Source organism: Polypterus senegalus, chromosome 10 (assembly GCF_016835505.1).
Source record: "Polypterus senegalus isolate Bchr_013 chromosome 10, ASM1683550v1, whole genome shotgun sequence".
Classification (NCBI taxonomy): domain Eukaryota; kingdom Metazoa; phylum Chordata; class Cladistia; order Polypteriformes; family Polypteridae; genus Polypterus; species Polypterus senegalus.
Genome location: NC_053163.1, coordinates 11412251 through 11438992, shown reverse-complemented (window position 1 = coordinate 11438992; position 26742 = coordinate 11412251). Strand labels below are relative to the sequence as shown.

The window sequence follows — 26742 nt, the reverse complement described above, 5'->3', positions numbered from 1 at the left end:
CTAAGGTCTCTGATGTTACAATAGGTGGCTAGAAGACACACAGCTATGAAATCCAATTGTCACGTAAAATACTCGGTGCCTCTCCGATCATACTATTTACCCTTTACACAGAATTAAAATAAAAGCATAGCATCTCATTATATTTGCTTGTTGGGAATTCCTGCGCATGATTACTTCTGCTCCTTCGCAGTATACTATTACAGGTCAATGCCAACCACCACCTTATAATTTTGGTTTGTGCAGTTACAGGCCAAAAAAATGTGCATTTGAATTTAATGTCCACGGATTTGAGGTAAAAAAACACGGACTGAAATATTCCAATGACCTACTAAGCCATTACACCCATGCGAAAAAATACGAAATTAAAAAATTCCTGGTCAGAATGTCACTTATTATGCAGTATGAATTTACTCTCAATGCTCAGATTAACGGCAAACACAAAACGTGATGTCTCGCCATTTGATAAAAACGCGGCCGGTTACGAATATTAGTACAATATATTTTATGTATTTTTTCATAAGATTGCCATCAAATTAGTACAATATAATTTTTGTATTATTTTCATAAGAGTGCCATCAACTCTGTTTAAGAGCGCAAACTATATACAATATATACACATATTTTACGCCACCTATAAACCTGAAAAAATAAGCGACACAAAAAACTTGAAACGCCTTCAAAGTGAATGAAGCCACTTTCCAATAACTTGAAACGCCTTCAAAAGCGAAAGCCTTGCTTGATTTCATGTGCATTCTGTTAACTGAGACTACCCAATGGGTTTTCTCACTTTGTTTTCAACGTGGGCGGTAGCGAGGCTCAAAGACCGACACACGAAAATTACTGATAGCGTGAAATGGTTCGATGGAGCCGGGCGAGACGACAAAGGTGGAACCCGTCGACTAAGGACGGACTGAGACTATAACGGTTCTTTAATTATTCGTCATTATTTTCACACTCCTATGAGACCTTCGCTGAAGCGCAATCTCTATCGGAGGCGTATGCCGCTAAAGCGCAATCTCGATTTCTCTCTCGGACAATCTGCAGAGCTAGAAGAGAGCGTGGACCTCCTCGCGCCATCGCCTGTATCGCGATGCCCGACCGCGCGGGATACTTAGGCAGCGCGCGCCCTGACATCACCCCATACACACACAAACCCCGAGGACACGGCTTGAGATAGTCGCCGGTTCCGAGGACTGTGAGGTCGAAAACTGACCCAGCTCGAAGGGCGTACCCAAAGCCCAACAGGAGGGGTGACGGTGCCAGCGACTGCCAACAACAACAGTCTTCCTACCTCTGCAGGATCCAGGGAAGCCGAACCATCCACGTCGCCGCCTGAGGTGAGCGTCTCTTTCTCTCTCTCTCTCCACTAACGTCGCTTACTTCAGCACTTGAGTGCAAAAAAACGCTCAAACAAAAGGACTCAGCGCATTGGCACCAGTTGCCGCCGCAGCAAGCCGTCTCCTCGCTCCATAGTCTCGCCTGGATGTGGCAGACTCGGCCGCCGCTGTTGCAGCTGGGATGTATTTCTTTTCTATTCTGTTAGTTCCCTGTCAGTCTCTGAATCCACCAGTCGCTCCAGCCTTGTCTCTCTGGATTAGAGCCCGGGGCGCCGCCGCGCATGCGCAATACCAGCTTCGGCTGACGTAACGGAATTCGTTTTAAAGAGACGACACAATAAGTTGAGTGAAGATCTGACAGCGTGGCAGCCCACGGAACAAAAATAACAGAAAACGAAGAATTCCCAGGAAAGAGTCAGATCTTGAAAAGAACGAGCTCACATAATATAAAACAACAACAAATGACTGCTAGAGTACGTGAAAGCACATTTCACGGTACAAGCAGGGTATTTAAAAGTGGAGCAGCTCTTTATTTCTACTTTATCCAGAAAACAAATGACTTGCGGGAAGTGAGATGGAATTGCGTATTGAGGGTTCATTTGAAGTTCCTTGTTTTAAGTTTTAATATATCCTTTTTCCAAATTTGCTCTGCCCTTGTCTCAAAGTAGAACTATTAATAAATCGACCAGTGTGGATAAAGAAGACTTTTGATGACCTACTAAATATTTCAACATATATAAAACATAACCTTCAAGCTCTCCACTGGGTCATTATTTTTGTTTTACAATAATTCCTCATATATGGGATTGTCAGCTATAGTAATGTGCTTTAAATCCATATGTATTTAAAAACCTGCAAAATCCGCTAACTTGATCTGTTTATGAATGATCTTACTGGGTCTACATAATGTAACATTCTCAAACCTGCTTAAACCAATTCAAAGTTGTGGGTGGCCAGAGCTGGTTCTGGAGTAATGAAGAAAGCAGGCATATAGATATATGAACATTTAGATAGATAAATAATATCTTATTTGTCCCCAAGGGGAAATTACAACTTTAAAGAAGCTAAAGAAAAAAATACAAATATCGTAAACAACAGCCACTTAAACACACAGAATAACTTCTAACTTGGATAATAAGAATATTGTTGCTGTCAATAACAGTCAGGTAGGTAGTAGTAAGATTCAGCCCTGCCCAGTTGTGCCACAGGTTCATATATAAAGCCATTAACATTTGAGTAGAGTAGGTCCAGCTTGTCATGTCCACTAATGAAATGATTCATTATTAAAATATTAGAAACTGACTGAATAATTTAAATTAGATTATATTATTAATCCCAAGAGGAAATATAGATGTACTGTATACAGCAGCAAAAACATTAACAAACAAGTTGTTACCTTAACAAACATTAACCTGGATGATGTAACTTATCTCTCTATGCGGTAACATAGACAAATTCCGTCAGCATTTCACTATCTCAATCACATAATTATATATTAATTATTTGTAATTAATATTTTAATAATTAAAACAGAAATGTCATTCACATGTAACTCCCGTAGAAATCCAGGTCACCTTTTGCTTGCTCAACTTCCTCTGAATGTATCAGACAAAACCCGCCCTGAACTCGCATAACAGGGTCAATTTAGAATTGCACAGTCACCTAACATCCACATATTTAGCTATATGGGGTCAAACCTGGTGTAACCAGTGGTTAACTGACAGTGATACAGAGAGAAGATACAAAGTCCACACAGGGAAAGCCTAGACTGTTTTGATTCAAGAACTCTCAAGCTGTGAGGCAGTGGTGCTAACCACTGTGCTACTGTGCCACCCACTTAATGTAAATAAATCAGAGCAACCTGTCATCTTGTTTTGTACTTTTGATATTAACAACAGAGCCCAAATACAAACACAAGTGACTATAATCAACTCTACACACTCTAGAGCTCTTTAATGTGTTTATAATTAAAGGTACATGGTTCACTGGAGCAATTAAAATCACCCATCTGTCATGTGTCCCAGTACTTGCTCAGCTAGAATTGGGGGACTAAACACAACAAATGCAATTTTTTAATATTACTTATGTTATATGTAGGGCGACACGGTGGCGCAGTGGGTAGTGCTGCTGCTTTGCAGTTAGGAGACCCGGGTTCGCTTCCCGGGTCCTCACTGCGTGGAGTTTGCATGTTCTCCCCGTGTCTGTGTGGGTTACCTCTGGGTGCTCTGGTTTCCTCCCACAGTCCAAAGACATGCAGGTTAGGTGCATTGGCGATTCTAAATTATCCCTAGTGTGTGCTTGCTGTGTGGGTGTGTGTGTGTGTGACCGCCAGTGAGATGGCACCCTGCCCGGGTTTGTTTCCTGCCTTGCGCCCTGTGTTGGCTGGGATTTGCTCCTGCAGACCCCCATGACCCTGTAGTTATGATATAGCGGGTTGGATAATGGATGGATGTTATATGTAATAATATTGCACAGAAATAAAATCTGACATTATGTACTTTTGTGTCATACTCATCTTTTCTTCTTGAATTCATATTTTATAAATTTATAATAAAAATAACCTACGTTACCTTATTTTCCCTGTATTTTCTGCAGTGTTCTCACTGTAGCTCTTTTTGCTAAACGTGAACTAGCCTTTAACATATTCTGAAAGAGTCTTAACATGCCAGACAATAGGATATTTCATGTTTTTTAAAAATTGATTTCAGTAGAGAATGGGACCCTTGACGAACAATCTCACACCAGTGATTCTACAAAATTGTTTATTGTTTTTGTCATATTTTGAAATTAAACTTCATTTAATATTGGGCATCATTTCTCTGATTTTTGTTAAATTTTACCATTGCCTTGTACTGTAGCTGAAAATCTTTTCTGCATTACTCTTAATATGGAATTACTAAGTGAAATATAATTCATTACTAAGTTGCCTTTTCTATGTTTTGTTTTGTCTGAAACATTTGATGTATGCAGGATCGCAACTGTTTTTTTTCCACTTGGGAGTATATCATTAGGCTAAATAATTAGTAATTAAAACAAAATATATGATAAGATTCATGCATTTTGTTAAAAATGATACCCAAAACATATATGATGAAAGTAGTTTACTAATGCCATCAGCTATACAGATCAACTAGACTTTTAAATTAATAGCTGCATTCATAATAAAGTGAACAAAATTTTCTTTCTAAGCAAAGTGTTGGCCTAATTAAAAACACCTAATCATGCATTTTCAGAAGAAATGGGAATCAGAGTGACTTGTGTATCCTGTATTGCTATGCTTTCAGTTGAGCCTCTTATATAGTATTCGAATATAACCCATCGGTGGGTTATACATCTTGTTACTGTTTCGGACTACATACTTTGATGAAAATATAAATGCATACTTCCTAGTTGCAATCTTTAAAAACTTGAAATTACATAGAAATTTAAAATGTTGCTTGTCGGATTATATGTTTAGAAAAGTTAAATTCCCTACAACTCTGAACATTCAACAAATTGTTGCATGGAGCTATGTAATGCCTCCAAAACAGACTAGAGTATCATCCATCAATAGGACACTGTTGCAAAGCTGAAGATAATGCAAATATTTTGTTTGTTTCTGATGTAGTATAATGAAATGGTAAGCAATAAAGGCTGCAGAGAATTCAGTAAAATTTGCTAACCCCTTTCGTGTTTATATTTTTTGATCCCACAGTCCAGAGACATAATTGATTGGTAATAGCAGACTCTCAGCATATGTGAGTATTTACCTTGATGGACGAGCATCTCATCCCAGGTTGGTTCATGTACTGTCTTCATTATTTCCAGGATCTGTACAAGATCTCCTGCCTCAGTAATGTACAAAATGTTTCAGAAATAATAAAATTAAGTTAATTGTCATTTTCATTTACTACTATTAGTTTATTTTAGGTCCACACATTATGTTATTAGTGTGTTTGTGGGGATGTTAAGACAGTTGTACAACTTTATCTTTTATTTTTTTGGAAGAGGATTTGGTATGATAGTCAAGAGAGGTATAAATATTGCTCAACTGTGATATCATCTGGAAGTAGTCTGCTAATCATTAATAAACTGCAGAAAGTGTGGTTTAGTAGCTAAGGAAGTTAAGTTCAGCAGGCTGAAATCTCACCTCCTCCTTAATGATGCTAAATAAATCATTTTACCTTCCCCAAAGTGTACCTAGGTTAAAAAAAAATCATACCCTACATGTATGAGGCTTTTTACATGTTCACCATGAAGGATACTAAAGAATTCTTTACTTAATGTATTTTTTTCAATACTAAAGACATTTGCTATATATATTTAATCTTGGTTTCTTGTATTTTATGCATTTATTAAAGGTTTATACACAAATGTAAATATACATATGTGTTGCCTGTTCTGCACATACATGCATGTTTTCTTAGATCTTGTTTTGAACGTAATTAAAAACTTTTCTACATATCCACTCCTGTATAGTTTTGTTGGTGTCTGGTAGGCTTTTAGTGGCACACAAGGCCTGTTAAGAGAGGAAAATTTTAACGGGAATGTAGAAATTTAGCTGCATCTTACCCCAACTGGCATTTCAGATAAAATGGCTAAACTGTAGCTGTACCAAACTTTGGTCAGGTCTGTACTTCCATCTGATAACAATGGTGTAAATCAGAGTCGAGTAGACAACTTTGCAGAAGCTCAATCAAACAAAAAGGCACCCAAATGGACTTTTATCTTTGGCATTTGACCACAAACTGAATCTGCATGAATATGATGGGCATAATAACATTCCTATGAGCAGGAACTGGTTCTGTAACTGGAAGTGACATTGACTCAATCACCAGAGGTTACACCTTTCTTCAAAACTAACTGCACTCATTACTTTTGGCTCTTTGGAACCAAAAAGCTGATGGGGAGATGGAAGCCGACAAGTACAGTACCAGAAAGACTCCTGCTTTTCCATATGAAGCTGCGGAGGAACACTGCAAAGAGCTTAACAGTGAGTTGAGAAAGGCAGCATTGCAGCAAACCGAAAACAAAACAGCATGTAGCACTGAGAAATGCTAATAGAAACGTCCTCCACTTGAACCTGGAGCAAAAATTCCACACAATATTGGATATCATCCTTAAAGACTTGATATTGTAAAACTGCATCTGTGGCAAGATAAATTAGAACTTTTAAAGGCATGTAAACTATAACCTCCTTTGTATTTCGATATATATGCTGTTATGTTTTCATAATTGTGTTTTTCTATAAATTGTATTCTGTTTCTTAAAATGTTTGCTTCAGTTAACTTGATACAAGTGTAACGGCACTCTCATACAGAAAAATTTAAGGAAATTAAACAGAATCCTTACCAAATTAATTAATTATTGACATTGCCACAGGCAAAGCTGATAATTAACTGAGTTAAAATTTTCTTCTCTCTCTACATTGGGTTTCCAAAAATTAATACAAGGGGAATTAAAAGCACTTTATACGTATTTTACTCTGGTTAAAAAAAAAACTACTAATATAGTACATGCATAATGGCTTAACATTCATAGTCACATCCACTTTTTCACACCAAAACAGTAGAGCCATGGGGTGAGTTTTTGAAGGTAAAGCAGGCACATACACCCATTTTTGTGCATGTTTTTTATTATTTATATGTTTTTGCAGGTGGCCTGGGATATTCTAACAGACCAATATGACCTCCATAAAATTAGGTCACTCAGATTTGAAGTGAGTTGGTTTTGACAGTGTTATTTTAACTCAATGGTTAGCAATGTTGCAACAATTTACAGGGATCAAAGTTTAATTTAAGAATTGGTCATTGTCCTGTAGAGAGTACAGTTTGTCTCATAGCATTTGCCTAGGTATTCTGATTTCCTTCTGCATGCGCAAGGTAGACAATTCTAAATTGGCCTGTAATGAGAGACTGTGGGAGTGCTAACACATATGCCTTGTGATGAAGCATGTCTTATCCTGCTGTTGAGACAGGCTTTAGCTTGCAGTAATGGGACAAATGGAAGAGTGGCCTTTTTTGAAATGTAGATAAATAGTTTTAATTTACACTTCATATTGTCTCATTTCATTTAGTCATTTTAGGTGTATTCATGAGAAAAGTTGAGCATAACCTTTATGTTTACATTTGTCTGATTCTTGATGCTTTTACAGTTTATTGTACAGTAAATCAAGAAGTAGGCTTTTTGGAGAATGTACAATAATTAATGTTCTTCACTAAAAAAGGAAAAATAATCAAATGTATGTTCTGTACTAAATTATAAGTAGAGCAAAATTCAAATATATATATATATATATATATATATATATATATATATATATATATATATATATATATATATATATATATATATATTGGGGAAGACCCACTTTCTCTTCCCCAAATTTAAAATACAAAATTGAACCATTATCATTAACAATGGGGTAGTATTCTTTGAATGTGCACACCAATTGAAAAACATTAAAGCTGTAAAATGGGCAGGGGCAGGCTAGTTTCTCCCAAGCTACAAGGAGACTTACAGCCAAGCAGTTGATATGTTTATTACTGTTGGCTAATAAAGCAGGATGTTATTTAAAGAGTTGGTGACACCCTTTTATAGACATGTAGGAGTGAACCAGGAACTGCAAGATCAGGAAAATTAGTAGCACTTTAAGGTGGTCAACTAGGCGAGTTACACTACCTGGCAGACAGTATTAAACATCTGTTAGCAGAGCAAGACTAGCCATAGGTAATGTATTTTATTTGCTACTGTGTTTCTAGTATTCATCCATCCTAAGTGTAATATATTATAAATCCACTTTTGTAAATATGTCTTCTTTGTTATAGATTCTCTGCTTATTTTTTCACCCTCTCATTAGACAGGCTCTGAGTAGTGTACTTTTCCAAATATTAAAATATAATCAAAGGTTTTTAGTCTTTGTTTCTCAAGATTGTTAATGGAGGTAATGTAAATTAAAGAGGCCACATAAAGCCAGATGAAAGAGAAAAACAAAATTGCAGACCACACAGATGTTAGAGAAAGTAATCAAACTGGGGTATAAAATAGTGTTTAGGAAAAAGTACACTATATGACCCAAGCCAAAAGGCCATTTAGGCCCTCTGTCTGTATTGTGCAGTAAACTACTGTACATGTTTATTGTGACATTTGTTAACTGATTGGGTCCAATGGCACGCTGAGTGTATAGTAGATGCTGCACAAAGAATACCAAACCTCACCAGGAAAATATGTGATACTGCTATATGGGAAAAAAACAACTCAAAATTTTGCTCGATGATAAATTCAGTAAAAGGATATACTGAGTAAAGAGCAGCCCCTGGAGGACTATTTAAACAGGCCATTAATAATAATAATAATAAAGGTTTCTGATAAAAGTTAAGCTAATAATTTAAATGCTTTTTTTTTTCTTTCAACCCAAACCATTTATATTTAAATCCCTTCATATATGTTCTAAAGAGCCTGTTCAAAAACATTTCAGCATAACATTTTTTTTAAATAGACATTTGATCCAATAATGCTGCTTGTTTTTTTATCCATTTATTATCCAGTCTCCCTAATCCAGTTTAAGGGCAGGGGGACAAAGCCTAATCAGGTAGCAGTTCTGCCAATTTCTTGATACCTTTTCAATATTTCTACCTCTGTTAATAATACCAACAGTAGTCTTGTTCTAGAAACCTTGGTGTGATTTTTGACTCATATTTCAAACATATTAGACAAATGCTGTGTTTAAAAATAGCTTTTTCAGCTTAGCGCCATCATTAAAGTTACACCATTTCTGACTTTTCAATGATCTGGAAACATTTATTCATGCTTTTGTTTCAGCCTATTTAGACAACTGTAGTTTTCTCCCCCTAGGATGTTGTTTGCCACTCATCTCTGTCCCAACTACAACTAATTAAAATGCTGCTGCCAGAGACTTAACTGGCACTTAAAACACATTCCACCTGTATTAGCTTCTCTTCTTTACCTTCCTGTGAAATACAGAGTGGATTTTAAGATTTTATTGCTTGTGTTCAATGCTTTACATGAGCCTGCTCTTGCCTATCTTGTTGATTTCTGATGGCCCTGCTCATCTGGATCAGATCCTCTATAAATTACTACTGTCCGTTCCATGCACACACTTGAAGCTGTGGGGTGATCACGTTTTCTATGTAGTGTGTCTTCCCAATGGAAAAGCCTGCTCCTCTGAAGAACATCAGCTCCCACAACTAGTTTTATATCATAGTTAAACACTTGAATTTTATTCAGTTGCTTCCAGGTCACATTGACGTAATTGCTTATCTTTGTAGTTTAAACTCTGTTTTCTAACTCTATATCTATTTTTCTGGTTGTTCATTGTGCACCATTTGTCTTGGCTGTCTGTTAATTGTGCCTTTACTTTTTTATCCTGTTATTTGAATGTAATTTTAATTCCTTTTTCTTACCCATTTAGTTTACTGTTTTAAGGCACTTTGGTCAACTATTAGTTGTTTTAAAAGTGCTATGTAAATTTGACTTGAGTTTAATGGAAATCCAAGTTTATTAATTTTTTTGATTAGTATACCAAGTAACAAATGCAGGAGTGTACTTAAAAAAAAAACAAAAAACTAAATAGTTAAAGAAAATATCAGGTCATCACAGAGCAATTAGAATCCCAAGTTGAGCTGGATGCAAGCTGTTGGACTCTGCTAGGCAATTAAAGAAGACAGAGGAAGCCAAAATAACTGACAGGCTAGGTTGCTATGCTAAATTAAATATAAAAAATAAATGTAAAGTTATGATAAATGTTCCTAAACACAACTTAAAAAATATTATATATAATTTAATAGCACTGGGTCAGTTTTTACGAAAACTACCCACAAAGCTGTCCAATAAGTAGTCAACCACTGATATCCTACCTACGGCTTGCTGTTATTCTCTCTCTGGAGTGACAAATGCCAATGTCTGTTTTTTGTACAATGAAGGGAAGAGGCTGACAGGTGATACATATTAGTATATTGCTAAGAGTACATTTCCATCCCCCCTCCAATAAACCAATAAAACTGACAAATGTGTTTTGAGCTTTTTTTATTTAACTTTTAATTATTTCATAAAATATACACAAATGCTGTTGTAAATAAAGTTAAATAGTGTTAAACAAAGAACTGTACAAGATTCATCACGCAATACAACAATTGTGTGTCCTGGCTGAGACAAGGGATGTGTCACTCGTTTGAATCCGTACATTACTACTACAGAAACCATCTGTTCCCTAACCAACCTCCCCCCCACCCCCCAAATTGCAGAACTCCCTTTACACCCCCCTCCCACAACTGCCACCACCACCCCAGGCTTCTCCCTTCCCACGCCAAGATAAACAGACTACAATAACATTTCAAACATCTACAGGCGCAGCAAGCCAACAAGCGATCTGTAAAGCCACCACATTTTCCAGCAGTCCAATCAAATGCATCTTCCCACACCTAACCAATCAAACCTATCTTATGGTTCATCAGACCGATTCTCAAATTCAACAACAGCTTCTTTCCACTGAAACAAAGCCCATCGCTATCTTTCCCAATATTTTGGGTGGTTTGGAGAGACAGCAACGTTCTGTCTAACCCATGCCACTCTCAAATGTGGATACTATATAATAAGTCCAAATTGCCAGCTCTACGAATTTGAGACTCTGTCTAGACAGGCTCCTGAAACGCAGCACCTAAAAAAAATGCTGTCCTCTAACTTTGTGTCCCTTGTGTCATGTTGACCCTTTTAAACTTCTCCAAGAATCCAAGGACAACACCTTTAGTGAACCAAAGACCATCCAAAAGTGACCTTTAAAAATGAGCCAAAGACAAATTCTGATTATCCTTCAAATAGGGGGAACAGGCTTGAGGTTATGGCAAATGTGTGTTATATTTTTTGTCTTAGGATTTGTACTGGGGGGAAAATAGATACATGTTGTATATTGGCTCAGTTTGGCAAATAGAGGTCATTTATAGGAGAATAAAATGAGGCACCCTGGGCACCAGTCTGGTATGGTTAGACACAATTAAATTGTTGTCCCTGAAGTGGGAGGAGAGGCATCCCAATTAACTTTAATAATAATTATAGAAAAGGAAAAAAAAAGGCAGGGAGGTCAAGACAAAGGAGCACATACGGTTAAGCACAGCTCCAAAATTCCACGTACAGCCAACCGCAACCAAACATACAAGAAAATCTTCAGTGGACATTGTGATCACATCCCTCTGCAAAGTTACCTTTTATAAGTCTTTGTGTGTTTTATTTAAACTCTTCCGTTTTTAATTTCTCTACATAACATCATTAAAACAATCATCACGTTTTGTCTTTACACTAAAAAAAATATTTACACTTAAGTAAAAAAAAGTCCTTCTCTTCCACCCCTACACAAATATTACTTAAATTATTCAGTTATTATGACAGTAAACATAAGTGAGAAATTCAATAGAGTAAATAAATAGGTGGGGGTGGGGCACTGAAAAAGTGAGTGTGTGCAGAAAGAAATAGAAATACACAGCTCAAAGGAAAAAAAAAGTGTAAATGTAAAGGCTGGGAATTTTTGCCATGGGCATGACATTACAAAAAGTAGATATTAAAAAAGGGGGGAAAGGGGGTGTTTCTACATTCTCCATTGTGAAATATTCCAGCTGTTCCATAAACATTAGATTTAAAGCAACTGCTCGAGTAAACACATGAGGGTAGTTCAAGCACAAAAAAATCTGAAACTGAACAGTAAGGGGTTGCAGTAGGGTATGTCAGATGACAGAAGTGAACAATAAAATATATGGAAGGATTTCATACAATTAGTTTCTCTGATATTGTTTTCCCCTCCCTCACAGATTCAAGAGTCTGGAATTGCAAACTTGCAGAATGTAGGAGGAAAATCAAAACTACTCTTGGTATTTTTTTTTTGGTGTTAACTGTCAAATTAAGTAGTCCAAAGTGGCCTCTGCCCACACACACACACGCGTATGTACTTGGCCATCAGCTCAAGGCAAAGTGCCTCTGCATATCATCTCATAATCACTCATTGCGTTATTTGCGCCAGCTACCGAAGTAGGCAGTAAGCCAGTTTTTTTTTTGGTTAAACAATTATGGGACGCATTCAAGATGGGTTACTCCCCCTTAAAACATTCATTTTCGGCTTCCTCCTCTTTGCCACAGGGGAAGAGAATAATTGCAATGTGTCTTTTTATTTATAGAAATTGGCTAAAACAGCAGCATGGCAAAAAATCTTTAGAAAAAAATATATATAGAATATTAAAAAACTGAATACTATTTTGCTCTGTAAAATAAACAAACAGCAGCTATACATTAAAATCCAGATGCAAGCAAAAGGTTTATACAAGAGTGTCACATAATCACATGTATGCTGGTGCAAATAATCCAATCAATGCCAATGGAAATGGAGTGTGGTGTACAGGAAGCACCACTTTCCTGGGCAACAATCTTGACAGAAGAAGCAAAGAGTAAGTCTTGAAGAAAATGATTATTGTTAAATTGGAGCAGTATGCCAACTTCGAGTGGGAACTCGACATTGAGTAAAGATAGATAGAAATAAATAAATAAATAAAAATGGGCAGAACTGGCCAGCTTTGAATGCTACCCTATCCCTCTGCCATTTAAAAAAGCCACTTTCCAGATTTGGGAGGAGTTGGCCGTTTCATACAGAATCCTGAATAAATGTTGCCACTAAAGGGAACAAATCAGAGGTAATGTATGATATCTTTTAAAAGCAGCAATTAAAAGCAATTAAGTGAGGCGATGATCTGTGACTGCTAGACAAGACAGCAGAACATAAAAAGGAATTCATTATTTCTGCAAGGTGCTGTGCCAAAAGGAGTGCAGCACCCCACCTGGCATCTGAAAAACCTGTCAAAAATGAGGCAGATAGATGTGTATCCACGCCCTCTGATTATATCATGTTTTCTGTGCACTAGATTAGCCTCAACACTAATGTTCCTATCAACAATCCTGCATGCTGAAGTGATATTTAAACAGAAAAACAAAAAAAAAAAAACAAAAAAAACAAGATTTTGTCGACACGTGACCAGCGCTGTCTATTGTCAGTCCCAATGACATGCCTTTCCCAGTCAGTGGAGAAGACTTGCAGTGAGGTCCATTCCCTCAGATGAGCAAGAGGGTTCTTCATGTTTATTGCCAAGCAAATGGGCTCCAGCTGGCGTCAGGCAGGAAGGGGGGGGATGAGCTGTTCTGTTCTGCAACCCCACAACTTAAACCAACAAAAAAGGAACCAGGAAAAAAATCCTGCAAAAGAAGATAAAAATATGATCAGAGGATGGCATGACTTATTTTTTTATAAAAAATAAAAGAAATGGCACATTAATACACCCTTAAAAATCAATAGGAGAGGCATCCAAATATTTTGAATAGTAGGAGAAAAAAAGATTATGCATAAGTAGTATACAGATAAAAATCTGATGATTACACAAAGGAAAAACCACCAACTTGATATACTGTAGTGACCTGAATTTACACTTAACACACAACTACCATTTATACAGCAGATAATCAACGATTTTCATTTAAATTAATACAAAAAGAGGCTTGTTTCCTACTTTTATTTCTAATGCGCTAATTACAAAACTGACATTGGGAAAGCTGTTCTACTTCCCAACTTTGAGCCATAAGGTTGATGGAGTTAGTCTGAACTCTGTCCGAGTCACTTCAATGGACTACAAAAAAATAGGCATGTTTCTAAGAACACAATTACTAATCAAGGGGTCAGGTCACCAACTACTAAAAGTTGAATGAATTATATAGGGCACTAGAGTATTAATTTGAATGCATTCATACTGTATCATTCGGAGACATTAGCAATATTCAAAAAATGAAATTCTTTACCACAAATTGAACGTTCACAGAACAGTTCTTTAGCATGCCCCATGTTAACCCATTTTGCATCTATTAATTGTCACATCTTTGGCCATTTTCTTTCAAGATACAGACTTTCCACACATTACTTTTACACTACTGTAGTTGAAATCTGCCAAAAACTTTTTATTAATATGTGTGCCCCATCTGATTATATATGCACACAGTAAAAATTACTTAAAAATATGTAAAAACAATGCAACCATTTTAAATTGCACAACATCACCAGCGCCTGTGTATATTGCCCAACATAAATTACTGTAGGATATAAATATTAACATCATTGCAAACACATTCTCTAGTATTCTTTTGAGAAGAAATTGCTTTGTTGAATAACACAGTGCAGTGAATCCTTTGTGTAGCAATTTTTTAGTTAATGACAGACTTTTAAAATGTAAGCTCACTAAAAGGAATAAAACAACTTAAGTCTGTTATACAATTCATAACAATTTAGACACAAGGGAGATGTTTTTAGATTAGAAATTGTAGCAAACTGACTGGCAATCTTGAAATTTACAAATTTCATATATAATGTTACAGTTTTGTTTTCTTATTTCTTTCTAGCAGATATCCGAGTAAAAGGATTGTAGTCTCAAACGACCGGCACCCAGTCTATGGTTTGCTTCTTCAAAGGCACCAAGTGCTTCCAGGACAGGCTTTAGTGCTGCAAAAGCAGACGAGGATTAAGCAAGTTTAGGAATGTGTGCAGGATCAGTCTCTGCTTCTGAGGTAATGTTTTTTTTAAATCTAATCATGTCAAATGAAGCATTTGAACTATATTAATATTAATAATCAATGGAGGACTTCAGCAGCAATACTTCCACTTCTGTGAATGTTTGTTCACTAGTAATACTTTCAGATTTATTCCACAACACAGCTTTACAAACAATTGAAATAAAGATTAAAATAAAATACATAAATACTCATTTAAAGCTGTTTTTGTAAAATAAAAAAAAAAAGATAAAAATAAGAAAGGAATTTGAACACCACTGTCCTCACAGTGGAATCAGGTAAGCTTTGTTGTTTTTCTGCTTTACAGTGCTCATACTTAAGTCATTATTCATTTTAATGAGGATGCCAAATTTACTTCTTTTTGATATGGCAAGTTACCTAAATACAAACCAATGCTTAGTAAGTAGAATATTTCCTCTAACACACAACCCTCAGGACCCAGAAGAATAAATAGAATAAAAAAAAAAAAAAAACACTACGCAGAGTGAGAAGATAAAACTCATCACTTTGGAGCTGTAAAGCCAATGTTACCCCTCAACTAGAAATCTGTAATGTATGTTAGATTTTCCAAATGCAGTAGTTGATCTCGTCACTGGACCATGTCAATTCACTCAACTGAAAACTGTTGGGCATGTCACATTTACCAGCTGGTGCCGACCCTCAAGCATAGTTGTGCTGCCTGACTGAGCCTATGTTGTACGAAGGGTTAGCAGGTAGGGCAAGTTCAGCTGCAATTTCAACCCCTAACCTCCTTTTTCCATTCTGTCGTAGCATGGAAAACACAAGACAACTGCCCACACACTATTATTATGTAAATGAAGGTTATAGCAAAGTATGAGCCCATAGAAATTGGCTGCAGAGGATTTGCAGGACGCTTACTCTACAGAATCCTCACATGGCTGAGCATAACAGGAGCGACCAAAAAGAGGGCCATTAAATCCGCAAGTGAAGCTGCAGAGAAAGCCTCAAGGTGGCTTTGGATAAAGAGGGCTGATCTGTGGATCGCTAATGGGCTGCAAGTTGGGGATTGATCAACCCCGGCTGGGTCGCCTGAGTGAGGGTGTATGATGTTGCGAGACCTGAAATGCCCGATGACCTCAGGATATATCACTGATGATGTGTCCTAGTGCACCCAGGTGATGTTTCTTATATAGTCTTCAAATGTGACAGCAGTAGCACTATCCACTGTACCACACCCAGAGTTAAATGTAAAGCATGCATTGGATCATATTACCACATATTTAAATTATGATATTTTTCAAATGCAAAACTCTGGTGTTGACTTAGTTATTTTGTCATTTTCTCCATTTGAAAAATGAATAGGGGATAATTGTAAATGCAGTTAGAGAGATTAGAGCTCAAGATTTCATGCTAAATACTAAATAAATACACCTTTTAAAGTGGCATTTCTCCACACAGTTTGTCAGCTCAATAATCTATTACTTTCCAGCAGCTGGTATCAACAGAAGTCCAACACTGTTTTATTTAAATGTTGAGAAGAGCAGCAGTGGCTGCTCATTCTTAGCTGCCTCAAACAAGAAATTTGCATTTTTTTATAGCTTTCCAGTAGCTGTAATTGATTATACATTTTAAAAGTTTCAATCCAAACTTCTTGATTTGGTAAACCGGTAAAAATTGCAAAACAGCATATAACCATTAATTTAACCCACTTTGTGCAAAGCTCAAAAAAAAGTTACACTTTTGCTCTCTTTATGTATATCAGGCATATCGGGTGTATAGCAATAATACTGGAGGGTAATACATGGCACAATGCCGCTAAACACTATCTCCCTTAAGGCTTGAATTTGGTCATGAATTAACAGTAAATATTGCTTGGTGTTCATGAATACTCACCAAAAATATTGTCTCATGGGATGCTGGCTTTGTGTTCATTTTCCCAAATGGTCAAAGGGCATGCTGGCCTAAGAGGAGTGGAAGCATACATTTACACAGATGATTATGTACGATTTTGCACACACATGCATGAATAAAATAAGATGTCCTCCAAATGTACAGATAACTAGTTAGAAAGATAATCTACAATTTGATTTATTTAATTATTTATTTTAATCTTGGTAAAGTCAAAACTGTCTACAAAGAAAAAAGGAAATTCAGGATACCATTTCTGCTTGCAAACAAGCCAATAATCCAGTTCAACAGGATTAAACAACTAGAAAAATCACCTGTGGTAACCACAATAGTCTCTGTTGCCAGGTTTAGTCAGAACAATTTTTTTTTAAGTTGTAAAGTGGTTATTGAACGTACACACTACAATCAGCAGTCTGTCAAGATTTTCTTGTTAATGAAAAGCCTGACTAAGAGCCTACATATCATATTCTTCATTTACATTTCTCATCTCCTTTTATCAGTACAAACCATCAAGTCAGGTTAACTGGTTCCCTACTTGGGCCACTTACCTGTGATGCAGAAATTCGGGCCACCTCTTGTCTAGCTGTAAGATCGGAGGAGGAGATGTTAGCGGGTGCCCCACGATGCAAACGCATGCTGACTTTCCTCTCTCGTTCTGCACGAGAAATTGCTCGAGGGGAAGTGTTCCCTGTTTTAAGGGAGTGAGACAAGAGTAATGTATTCCAGACCAAAAAAAAAAAAAAAACACGACAAAAAAAAATTCAGCATTGGGAAGGAAAAACGCTACTGAATAGCACCTGCACTGTCTGACTGGCAGGCCATGACCGTTCCCACACACCCAGTATTCCCAAAACTTAACTTCTAGGCAACGATACTAAGGAGGAAATCTTCTGAACACCAACACAAAAGTGACTTAGCTAAGGCATAGCACATCTCTAACATTTCATAAAAAAGTATGCTGTCAGAAATACTCACCTGACTGCTGTACTCGGGACACAGGTGTAGACATCACGGGCTCAGGTCCATTTCGTACACGATTACTAGCTGCTCCAGCTGCTGGCCCAGGTGGAAGAGCCCGGGCTGCCGAGCTCCTTGTCTGCACAATACGCTCTTCTCTGTCATGCTCTCGTCTTTCTCTGTCACCCTCCTCTGGTGTTCTCCCAGCACCCTGGATAAATGAGAATGCAAGGGACAGTTTCTTAAGATTACAACCAGTCCAGAGCATTTCACAAATGCTGTTTTTGGCTGCAGCACTTCACGTCATGCCCTGACAACAGAAGGGGTAAATAAGGCCCTACATTTACCTTTGTATTTCATATATAACCTTTCATTGTACACAGCATAACAAAGCTTCTCTTTGTACAACACAGTTTCTATAAAAGGTGAACTTTCAGGTTACACGCCCCAGTATGTCAGTCTCCACTACTTGAGCCAGCTTGCTTAGTTTATTTAAATACAAGTTGATAAAAGTCACTTTTTAAAAATGTCAAACTATTTTGAATGAAAATGGTAATTCTCAAAATCCAACTTATTTCAAAAGAAAGGGACCATGTATAAGAACCCCTAGTTATTATTGTGCTTTAGCATAGTAAATAAAAACTAACATGTCTCAATGTAGTACCATTCATATACATATTAAAACTGCATATATTTTTATATACTTTATTAGTTCCTAAGGAGAAATTTTTTTTATGCTTGACCTTTGGAGGTCAGAGCACAGTGTCAGCCATTGTACAGCATGCTGGAGCACCAAGTTAAGGGCCTTGCTCATTGGCCCAGTTTAGTAATGTAAATACCCAATTTTAAACAACAAGTGTTCCCAAAAATGTATTATTCATTTACCTAGCATTACTAAATAAGACAATGTTAATTCCATAGTGATAATTTAGGAAAAAATATTTTTCTTTAGACTGGCATGTATTCCAAGGGATTTCTTATCCTGTTCAGTATCCTATTTAAAGAACACAGTGATTGAATGGGGGCCAGAAAAAGATCAACAGATCAGAGTGAAGCTGTGACAGTGTCAGATGAACTTTAGGAGAAGTGTTGTTACTATCCTTAACCATGTAACAAAATTCTGATCTTGCAGAATCTCAATAGAAAGGTGTGAATATTGTGCATTAACAATTTCATATTATAAAATCTGTGTATTTAACAGCTATTTCACAGGGTCAAATGTATTTTTATGTATAAAAATGTTTATTTTACAAATAGAGGCAACCGTTTTTAACTCCATGACACTCAGTTATTTTACAAGTTAAGTACAGTGCCAGTGGAAAACTTTGTATGCTTTTGCAAATGCATTTGTGATCGGCTCATTTTCTTAAAAATGTATACATTTTTACGTCATTTACAGCATAGTTCTGCTAAAGTAATTTATTAAAAATATTAATATTTGATTACTAAAAATAACTCTTTACAATATTATTATTACACAGATAAAGTCTGTTTAGAAGTTGGACAATTGCTTACATTGGCACGATAAAGTATACAGGTCCCTAACCAGCCAAAAAGAAGCTTACTACTTACAAATTTGAGCATATTCCAGTCAAACACATAGTCATACGAGAATCCCTGCCGGTGGAAGAGGTTTCGAAAGAGTTGCCTCAGGTATGAATAGTCTGGCTTGTCATCAAACCGCAGCGAGCGGCAAAAGTTCAGGTAAGTTGAAAACTCAGCTGCAAGGAAGCAAACAAATCAATAGACGTAAAAGATGAATAGGCAAGTTTAAAGGCAGAAAAAGTAACACTCTATATATTGTACATCTACAGGCTTCCTATTCTGCAGCAAACAAAGCATTTTTTCCAAGATGATTTTGCCTTGTTATAACTTTAAATACATAATAAAAATAAAAAAGACAGTAATATACAAAAGTTAATTGTAATATTTTAAAATACTTATTGCCTCCTATAATACATGTGTAGCTCTTTGTATATCTATATACTGCATACTCATTTTTCTACACTTTTCCAGATAATACAGAGACACATAAATTTTGCTCATTAATAATTGTATTTCAATTTTAAGTCTGTTATAAAAATAATAATATCATTAAACATTACATTTTTACAGAATTATAAATGCACATCTCAGTCACACAGTTCATACAGAATACCTGCAGAGTGGTCTGGTACCTAATGAAGTGAATTTTAAAATCATAAGTTTGCCAGCTCAACCACTGCCTCTCACAGTATGTATATGTACATAAACATACTGTAAATTATTCTAATCTTATAAATTGCTGCAGATAAACATCTGCCAAACAATAGTAATTACCAATAATTGTTCCCTGTGACCCTGTAATTTAAGTGTTTTTTGAAACTGGAGATATACACTAATTTAAGAAGTCTCTTAAAAATGTTATATATATTCTGAATTTACACTTAAATCTGCTCCATGGATTCATATTATAATAGTGTTGGCACAGTGGTGCAGTAGTGTTGTATCAAATTAACTCTAGTTTGATTCTTGGTTGCTTTTTGGTGGAGTCTGCATGTTCTCTCTAAATTCATGTTAGCTTTGTTTTCTAGGAAGACCTTCTTCTGATAAACAAGAGACATGCAATTATGTGGACTAGCGATTTCAATTTGTTCTGGTATAATTACATGTATCATATGCTTTTTTGATGAGCTGTCCAGGTTTGCTCCCTGAATTGGAAATGTTAGTTCTGGAAATTAGTTGATCAAAGGAAGAACTATCCACACTATGACCAGGAAAGAGAATAATGAACTTCATTAGCAGTAAAAACTTGGGATTTTGTGATCATTCACAGATGCTGCCTCAGACATTTTTATGAAAACAGTATAATACAATCTTCCTCACATTATAAAATATACCCATCAGTCAATATAGAAGGAAAGTATGCAACCCAACTTAACAAGACACATTAGCTTCAACAAAGATTAAGATATATTCTCTCTTTAATTTGTGCTTTAAAATTGTAACTGTAAGCCATATCTCCAAATTTACTGTCAATAATGTAAATACCTTCTTTGTAATATACCAAGGTGGAGAATGTAATACTTCCTCACTAGGGCAAAAATTTGTATGATGTAATGTTATATTATCTGGATACAGTGTGTTTAATATCGTAGTCCATGGTACAGATGCAAAAATTGTGGAACCCCGTTTTAACTTTTATTTCCTCTCAAGATTCAGCAGTTTGGTTAAGTCTAATACAGTTGTCATTGGTCTTTAAACAATATGGAGATTATGCACTTGACATGTTATTTCTACTCAATTCTTCCGTAAGGATGGATCTGTGTTAAAAAAAAATAAAAAAAAATATGTGGAAATGACATAGGGTTGAGGGCAATGTGATAAAGTATGAGAGGAGTATCAGCAGGTGCTATGGCTGTGACTAGCAATGCAGACTCCCTTACTATTATAAAAATAGTAGGTTGCTAAACCTGGTCAATTTCTCTTTTTATCGAAGAGGAGTTCACAATAATGCAACAACAAGTATGAGCGTGTCAAAATAGTGGTACAGGTCTGTGAGACATCATGAGGAGCAAGTTAGGCTGCTTCACACCATTCCCAGCCAAAGCAGTCTATCCAATAAAGGTACAACTCAGGAAAGAGCTTCATAATCAAGCAGATATTAGGACAAGCAGACTTTGGTAATACAGTGCAATCCCTCTTAACCGGCCACCTCGGGACTGGACCCATGGCCGGTTGCTGTTTTGGCCAGTTAATCCGACGCATACCTATTTTCATGTAGAAAAATGTTTCTAAAGGTATGTACTGTACCTGTACGATGTTCCTGAAGAAACCAGATCCACATGGCTTCAACCACGATTTCGCAGACGGGGTATTTTATTTTTCGTACAATGAATGGACAGTGTGGTGTAGCAGGACCACTGATGAACTCAAAAAGGCCACTTTTTAAATAAATAATCGCCACACTCACGGCTTAGTGAGGAGGCGTGGTATGTGTGGCCAATCGGTTCCCGGGGAAGTCGTGATGCGGGAGATCCTAGCTTAAGTGCACAGGTGAGGAGTCGTCCGCACCCGTTGTTCCTGGGAACTGCTAATTGCTACATCTGATCCACATCTCCGTGATAAATAGGTGCGCGAGGCGGCTAGGGGGAGAGAACAGGAAAGAACGGGAGGTTAATGGAGAAGGAAGCAGGTAGAGGAAAGCCGGTGCAGGAGAGCGAGTGAGAGAGAACAGATTTGATGGAGCAAAGGCAGGCAGCTGGAAGGTGAACCCCTGCAGAGGAGTGTTTGGCCAACACTCAGTGGGGCTAAAGAAAGCGGTCACTCCAGCTGAGCGATCACGGAGCTGGAGTGACCGGTATTGAAGATGACTGGCCGTCTAAAGGCAATGGCAGTCATGGAGGCTTTGGGCTGGTTTAGCCCCAGCATGAGTGCCCTGGCCGCTGGGGAAAGAACCCAAGTCTCGGTCCGGATGGAGCCCAACATAACCAGGGATTGGAGAGCTACGGGACCAGTGTGGAAAGCAGCTGCACCTGTAGGTAGGGCGAGTCTCCTGTTGCGAAGCCCAATGGGAGAAGTAGGGGAGCCGCCAGATAGAAGGCGGCACTGTGCTTTGGATTTTAAGAGACTGCTTCCAGCCATTGTTTTAACCTTGTTTGCGTTGCTTTTAAAAGGACTTGTTTTTTTACTAATGGATTTTAACCTCCACTAATTCACTCATTTTAATGGATTTATTTATTTAAAGAAGACTTTTGATACACTGCACTTTATTTAATTTGAACACTGTTTTGTTGTTAGCTGGTTTTAAAATACCTTTCACCTTCCAGGAAAGAAGGAAGTGTATACATATAATATAAAGAAGAACTCAGGAATAATTTTTTTTTTTTTTTAATTTTATTTTATTTTAACAGGCTGGTTAATCCATCGGTCAGTTAATGCGAGGCCAGTTAAGAGGGATTGTACTCTAAATGGCTAGCATCTTATATCATAGTACTATATTCTATTTCAGCTGACAGGAAAGCATCATCTGTGCTAGATAATACTTTTATCCTTATAATCCAATACTTACAAGGGTAGCCCTTACAGAGCACCTCAATAGGTGTGGACATTTTCTTCTCACTGATTCTCTCATATTTTTGTCTCTTGGTGGCAGCTTTGAGGCCCTGCCAGGGCAGGGAGCCCAGATTGAAGTACATGAGAACATAGCCCAGGGATTCCAAGTCATCGCGTCTGGATTGCTCTACAAAACAAACATGTGAGGTGATCAGGTTTAGGCTTTTCATAAGTAACCTAATGTATGCACCCTAGATGACAAACAAAGAGGAGTATCAGCATGCATACATACAAACAATATTTCTCTCAAGTCTGTCATTTTATAGACAAAAGGATCCAAATTTGTTTGCCATACAGTCATCTACGTCTCCACAGGTACAACGGGCAGAGTGGTGGCTCTGAGGCTAGAGATCTGCACTGGCAATTGGAAGGTTGCCGGTTCGAATCTCGTAAATGCCAAAAAGGGACTCTGCTCTGTTGGGCCCTTAAGCAAGGCCCTTAACCTGCAACTGTTGAGTGTTTTGAGTAGTGAGAAAAGCGCTATATAAATGCAAAGAATTAAGAATTATTATTATAACTTCAACATTTAGCCACACACTGCCATTTAGTTGCACTGTGTTATTTATTACATTTTAAGTTTATATTTTTGAAATATATACTTTTATGCTGCAAAATGTATAGTCATGTTTCTACATTTGTTAACACTTATATACTACATTGCTTCTATGGCATTAGTTACATACACTAATTTTGAAATACTTCTTCAATATTTTAACCTAATTGCCCATTACTACTGTAATGATCTGTATGCTCTGGTCATTTTTTTTCCTTACCTTTTTTTAGACTTGGTTTCACAAAATGTGTCTTTTAAAGACTAAGTTTTTAGAAAAAATTCTATACCCAATAATTTAAATGGGACATGCACTCACTGGATAAAATAATTGATCTGTGATTGAACTTTTGTAAATTCGACCGGAATTCTACAGTTAAAATATTCATCCCAAAGGAGATCTATCGAGTTCTAAATAATACATGTCAAATATTCTCCTGATAAAAAGCTAATGAATATTTTTTGCGTTATTTAAAATATTCTTATTCTGAATACAAGAACACTGGAATTATTATACTTTAAAAGTAACATTCTGGGGTTAATTCTTATTTTCAAACCCCCCATTTGTATTTCTATTTTTTCATTTGTATCTCTTTTTATGAATTTTTAAGTAAATGGCGGAATCTGTTGCGTTATTACAGTATATTTGTTTGCTTCAGTGGTATGCCACTATCATGTTCTGCTTTTTGAAAATAAAAAAGGCAGAACGAGTTGTTATTCTCCATACGGTTCCACATAAATAAATGGCTTGCTAAAAATTAACAAACCTGTCGATAGAAGAAATCACAAACCTTCTTGTCTCTGTTTACTAGTGGGTAGTTTATCAGTTGCCTTGAACCTACTCTGTTCTGGTTTTACTCCCAGGAATTAATTTTGATACATTTATATTTCATGTCGATTAGTTCACCTTTAAAGTGTGATTTTTAGTTTGAGAGATTTGCAATTCCTTGGATTGGAAATATCCTCATGCTCAATGATTCATGCAAAAAAGTGTGAAGTTCTGTTTAGTGCGATTAACTTGCAATAGCTTTAAATATTATGATTGGATATGTGACTGAACATAATGAAAATGTAAGACATATCCTAATCAAAGACAATTTATGCCACAGAACTACCTTTACTTTTGACTCACTAATTTTACTAGGATATATTAAATATTGGTCAGGTCTTATCTTTGGGCATAAATAGAAATTACCCAAATTTAATGCCCCCTGGACATTTGCTACAATTCTTTTTTCACTGCATATTTTGAAATAAGCCAAATATCTGCATGAATATGATTTAACAATTTTTGCTCAGTGAAATGGTAACATATTTCAATTAGCTTAAAAAACAACACTAAAATGTAGTATTTTTTGATTGCAAAACTGTTCTAATAGAAGAGATTTGTAAATCCACATTTCTAATAAAATTCATTTCCAAACTGCCTGACAGTTTACGCTCCTTGAGCTTCTTTAAGACACAGTTTTCCCTATTCTTACAACAATTGTGGTTATTCCTTTCACCTAAGGAGCCAGTGGTTTTACTGACCCAACTCAAACATATTTATTAGGATCCTCACTTGCCTCTGAAGCACTCCCCGTACTTACCAATGCCAAGATGGGTGTTGATAGAGGCATAGCGGGCCGTGCCAGTAAGGTTCTTATTTTCACGGTATGGTATGTGCTGGTGTGTTCTGGCATCACGGTATTTCTTAGCAAGACCAAAATCAATGATGTAAACCAAATTTCCTTTTTTTCCCAGGCCCATAAGGAAATTGTCTGGCTTCACGTCCCTGTGGATGAAGTTCTTGGAATGAATATATTCAATCCGACTGATCTGAAAATAGGAAATTCAAGAGATATGCAGGAAGATAAAGGTAGATTGAGAATGCAAGAAATATTAGAAACAGCTGAGAAAATAATTACAACCCTTCTTTAAGAATAAAGACAAACTCTTGTCAAACATTTAACATAGATAAACTTTCCATATTTAACTCCCCCACCCACATTCCAAGCTAACTGGACATGCACATATGGATAAACCAAGTGTTAACATGACTAGCTTTACACATTCTGGTAAACCACATAAAAAACACACAAACATGCGCTTCTCCCTTGATTTACTTTTTTTTGGCTCCCAATTAGTGTAATATAAATATCTGTCCATTTTACTAAGAAAAACCATCCAACTTTGTGCCAGACTCAACACATACAACATTTGGTTTCTGAATGTGCAAACTTGCACAAAACATAAAACAAAAACAACCACCATGTAAAGCCCATGAAAATGGGCAACAGTAATGTTTAGAATATGCCCCAAAATCTTACTATTTATGACTAAAGTCATTGCCAACCTAGTGCCTAATGAGAGCAGTGACTCCCTAAATTCTCATTTCCATATGACATTTGATTATTGTGGTAGAGAAACCAAATTAAGACAATTACGCAACTACTTTGGTAGAGAGGTACTATATTGTGTTTCCCGGAATCAAGCTTAACAAGGTTTTATAAGTGAAATGGAGTGGGGCACATACCATCTGGTCAGCCAACAAGAGGACAGTCTTCAGGCTGAATTTGCGAGAACAGAAATTAAAGAGGTCCTCCAGACTTGGACCTAGCAGTTCCATCACCATTACATTGTAATCGCCCTCTGCACCGCACCACTTGATGGAAGGAATACCCACTGAGTGAGTGAGGAAGGAAAAAGACAAAAAAAAATAAAAATACAAACAGATTAGATACGACACAATGAGTATTTTTCATACATAAAATCCTAACACCATCACAATACTTTCAGTATATGATATGTTAGTACAAGTTGGCTAAAAATGCTAATCTGTTTACTTTCTCTGGCACTGGAATGCTGTGTGGCAAGATACAATTATGCCACATGTCCTGAAAACACAGAGGTGTGCTGGTAGCAGGGATGTACAGGCACCAATGGCCAAAAGTCACTCTGGGAAAGAAATATTTGTGGATCCCTAAAGTAGATAATTACGAAAAAAATACTTTGGATAGTAACACTAATTATTGTACTTTGCAATAAAAAGATTACTTTGTTTATTAACTGAAGTGTCAGAATGATCCACCAAGATTTGTATTGCATTTTAAACAAATAAAATAAATATACCACTGAACTAAGAAAGTGGAATGAAAAAGTGATGTGATATTCATACGCATACATATTTATTCTTCACAGTATTTAACTTAAAATTTCCTGTAAACAGCTTGAATGCAGTGGGATGAAGGAGGTCTATAAAATGGCCCTTATTAAAATTATATATAAATAAATAAAAAGTTGCATGGCTGTTTCACCACTCATTTTTCATCTTTCTCACTGTGCTAAAAAGCCAGAATGAGAATTAGCTTG

General features: G+C 36.6%; 2 protein-coding genes and 1 long non-coding RNA gene across 6 annotated transcripts in view; 1 reads left to right on the top strand and 2 right to left on the bottom strand.

Annotated features, from left to right (window-relative positions):
* The window catches only part of LOC120536727 (transmembrane protein 184B-like), a 57462-nt gene extending 55856 nt beyond the window's left edge, over nt 1-1606 (bottom strand). The window contains exon 1 of one of the 2 annotated variants that reach the window (XM_039765192.1): nt 1292-1606. The gene's annotated coding sequence lies outside the window, so the exon portion shown is untranslated. The remainder of the gene's footprint in view (nt 1-1291) is intronic. The other variant, XM_039765191.1, reaches the window with a different exon arrangement.
* Nucleotides 839-6817, top strand: LOC120536761. Its single transcript, XR_005635188.1, has 2 exons — nt 839-1337; nt 5032-6817. It is a non-coding gene; the product is annotated as an uncharacterized LOC120536761 (long non-coding RNA).
* A 3529-nt stretch (nt 6818-10346) lies between these two features.
* LOC120536730 (casein kinase I) overlaps nt 10347-26742 on the bottom strand; it is a 43311-nt gene continuing 26915 nt past the window's right edge. For 2 of the 3 annotated variants that reach the window (XM_039765197.1, XM_039765198.1), the window contains exons 4-11: nt 25907-26055; nt 24981-25209; nt 22798-22968; nt 19320-19468; nt 17766-17958; nt 17339-17478; nt 16776-16843; nt 10347-13562 (exon numbers count right to left, since the gene is read on the bottom strand). In XM_039765197.1, coding sequence (XP_039621131.1) covers nt 16811-16843; nt 17339-17478; nt 17766-17958; nt 19320-19468; nt 22798-22968; nt 24981-25209; nt 25907-26055 — 1064 coding nt within the window. In that variant the 3' untranslated portion in view covers nt 10347-13562; nt 16776-16810. The remainder of the gene's footprint in view (nt 13563-16775; nt 16844-17338; nt 17479-17765; nt 17959-19319; nt 19469-22797; nt 22969-24980; nt 25210-25906; nt 26056-26742) is intronic. The other variant, XM_039765199.1, reaches the window with a different exon arrangement.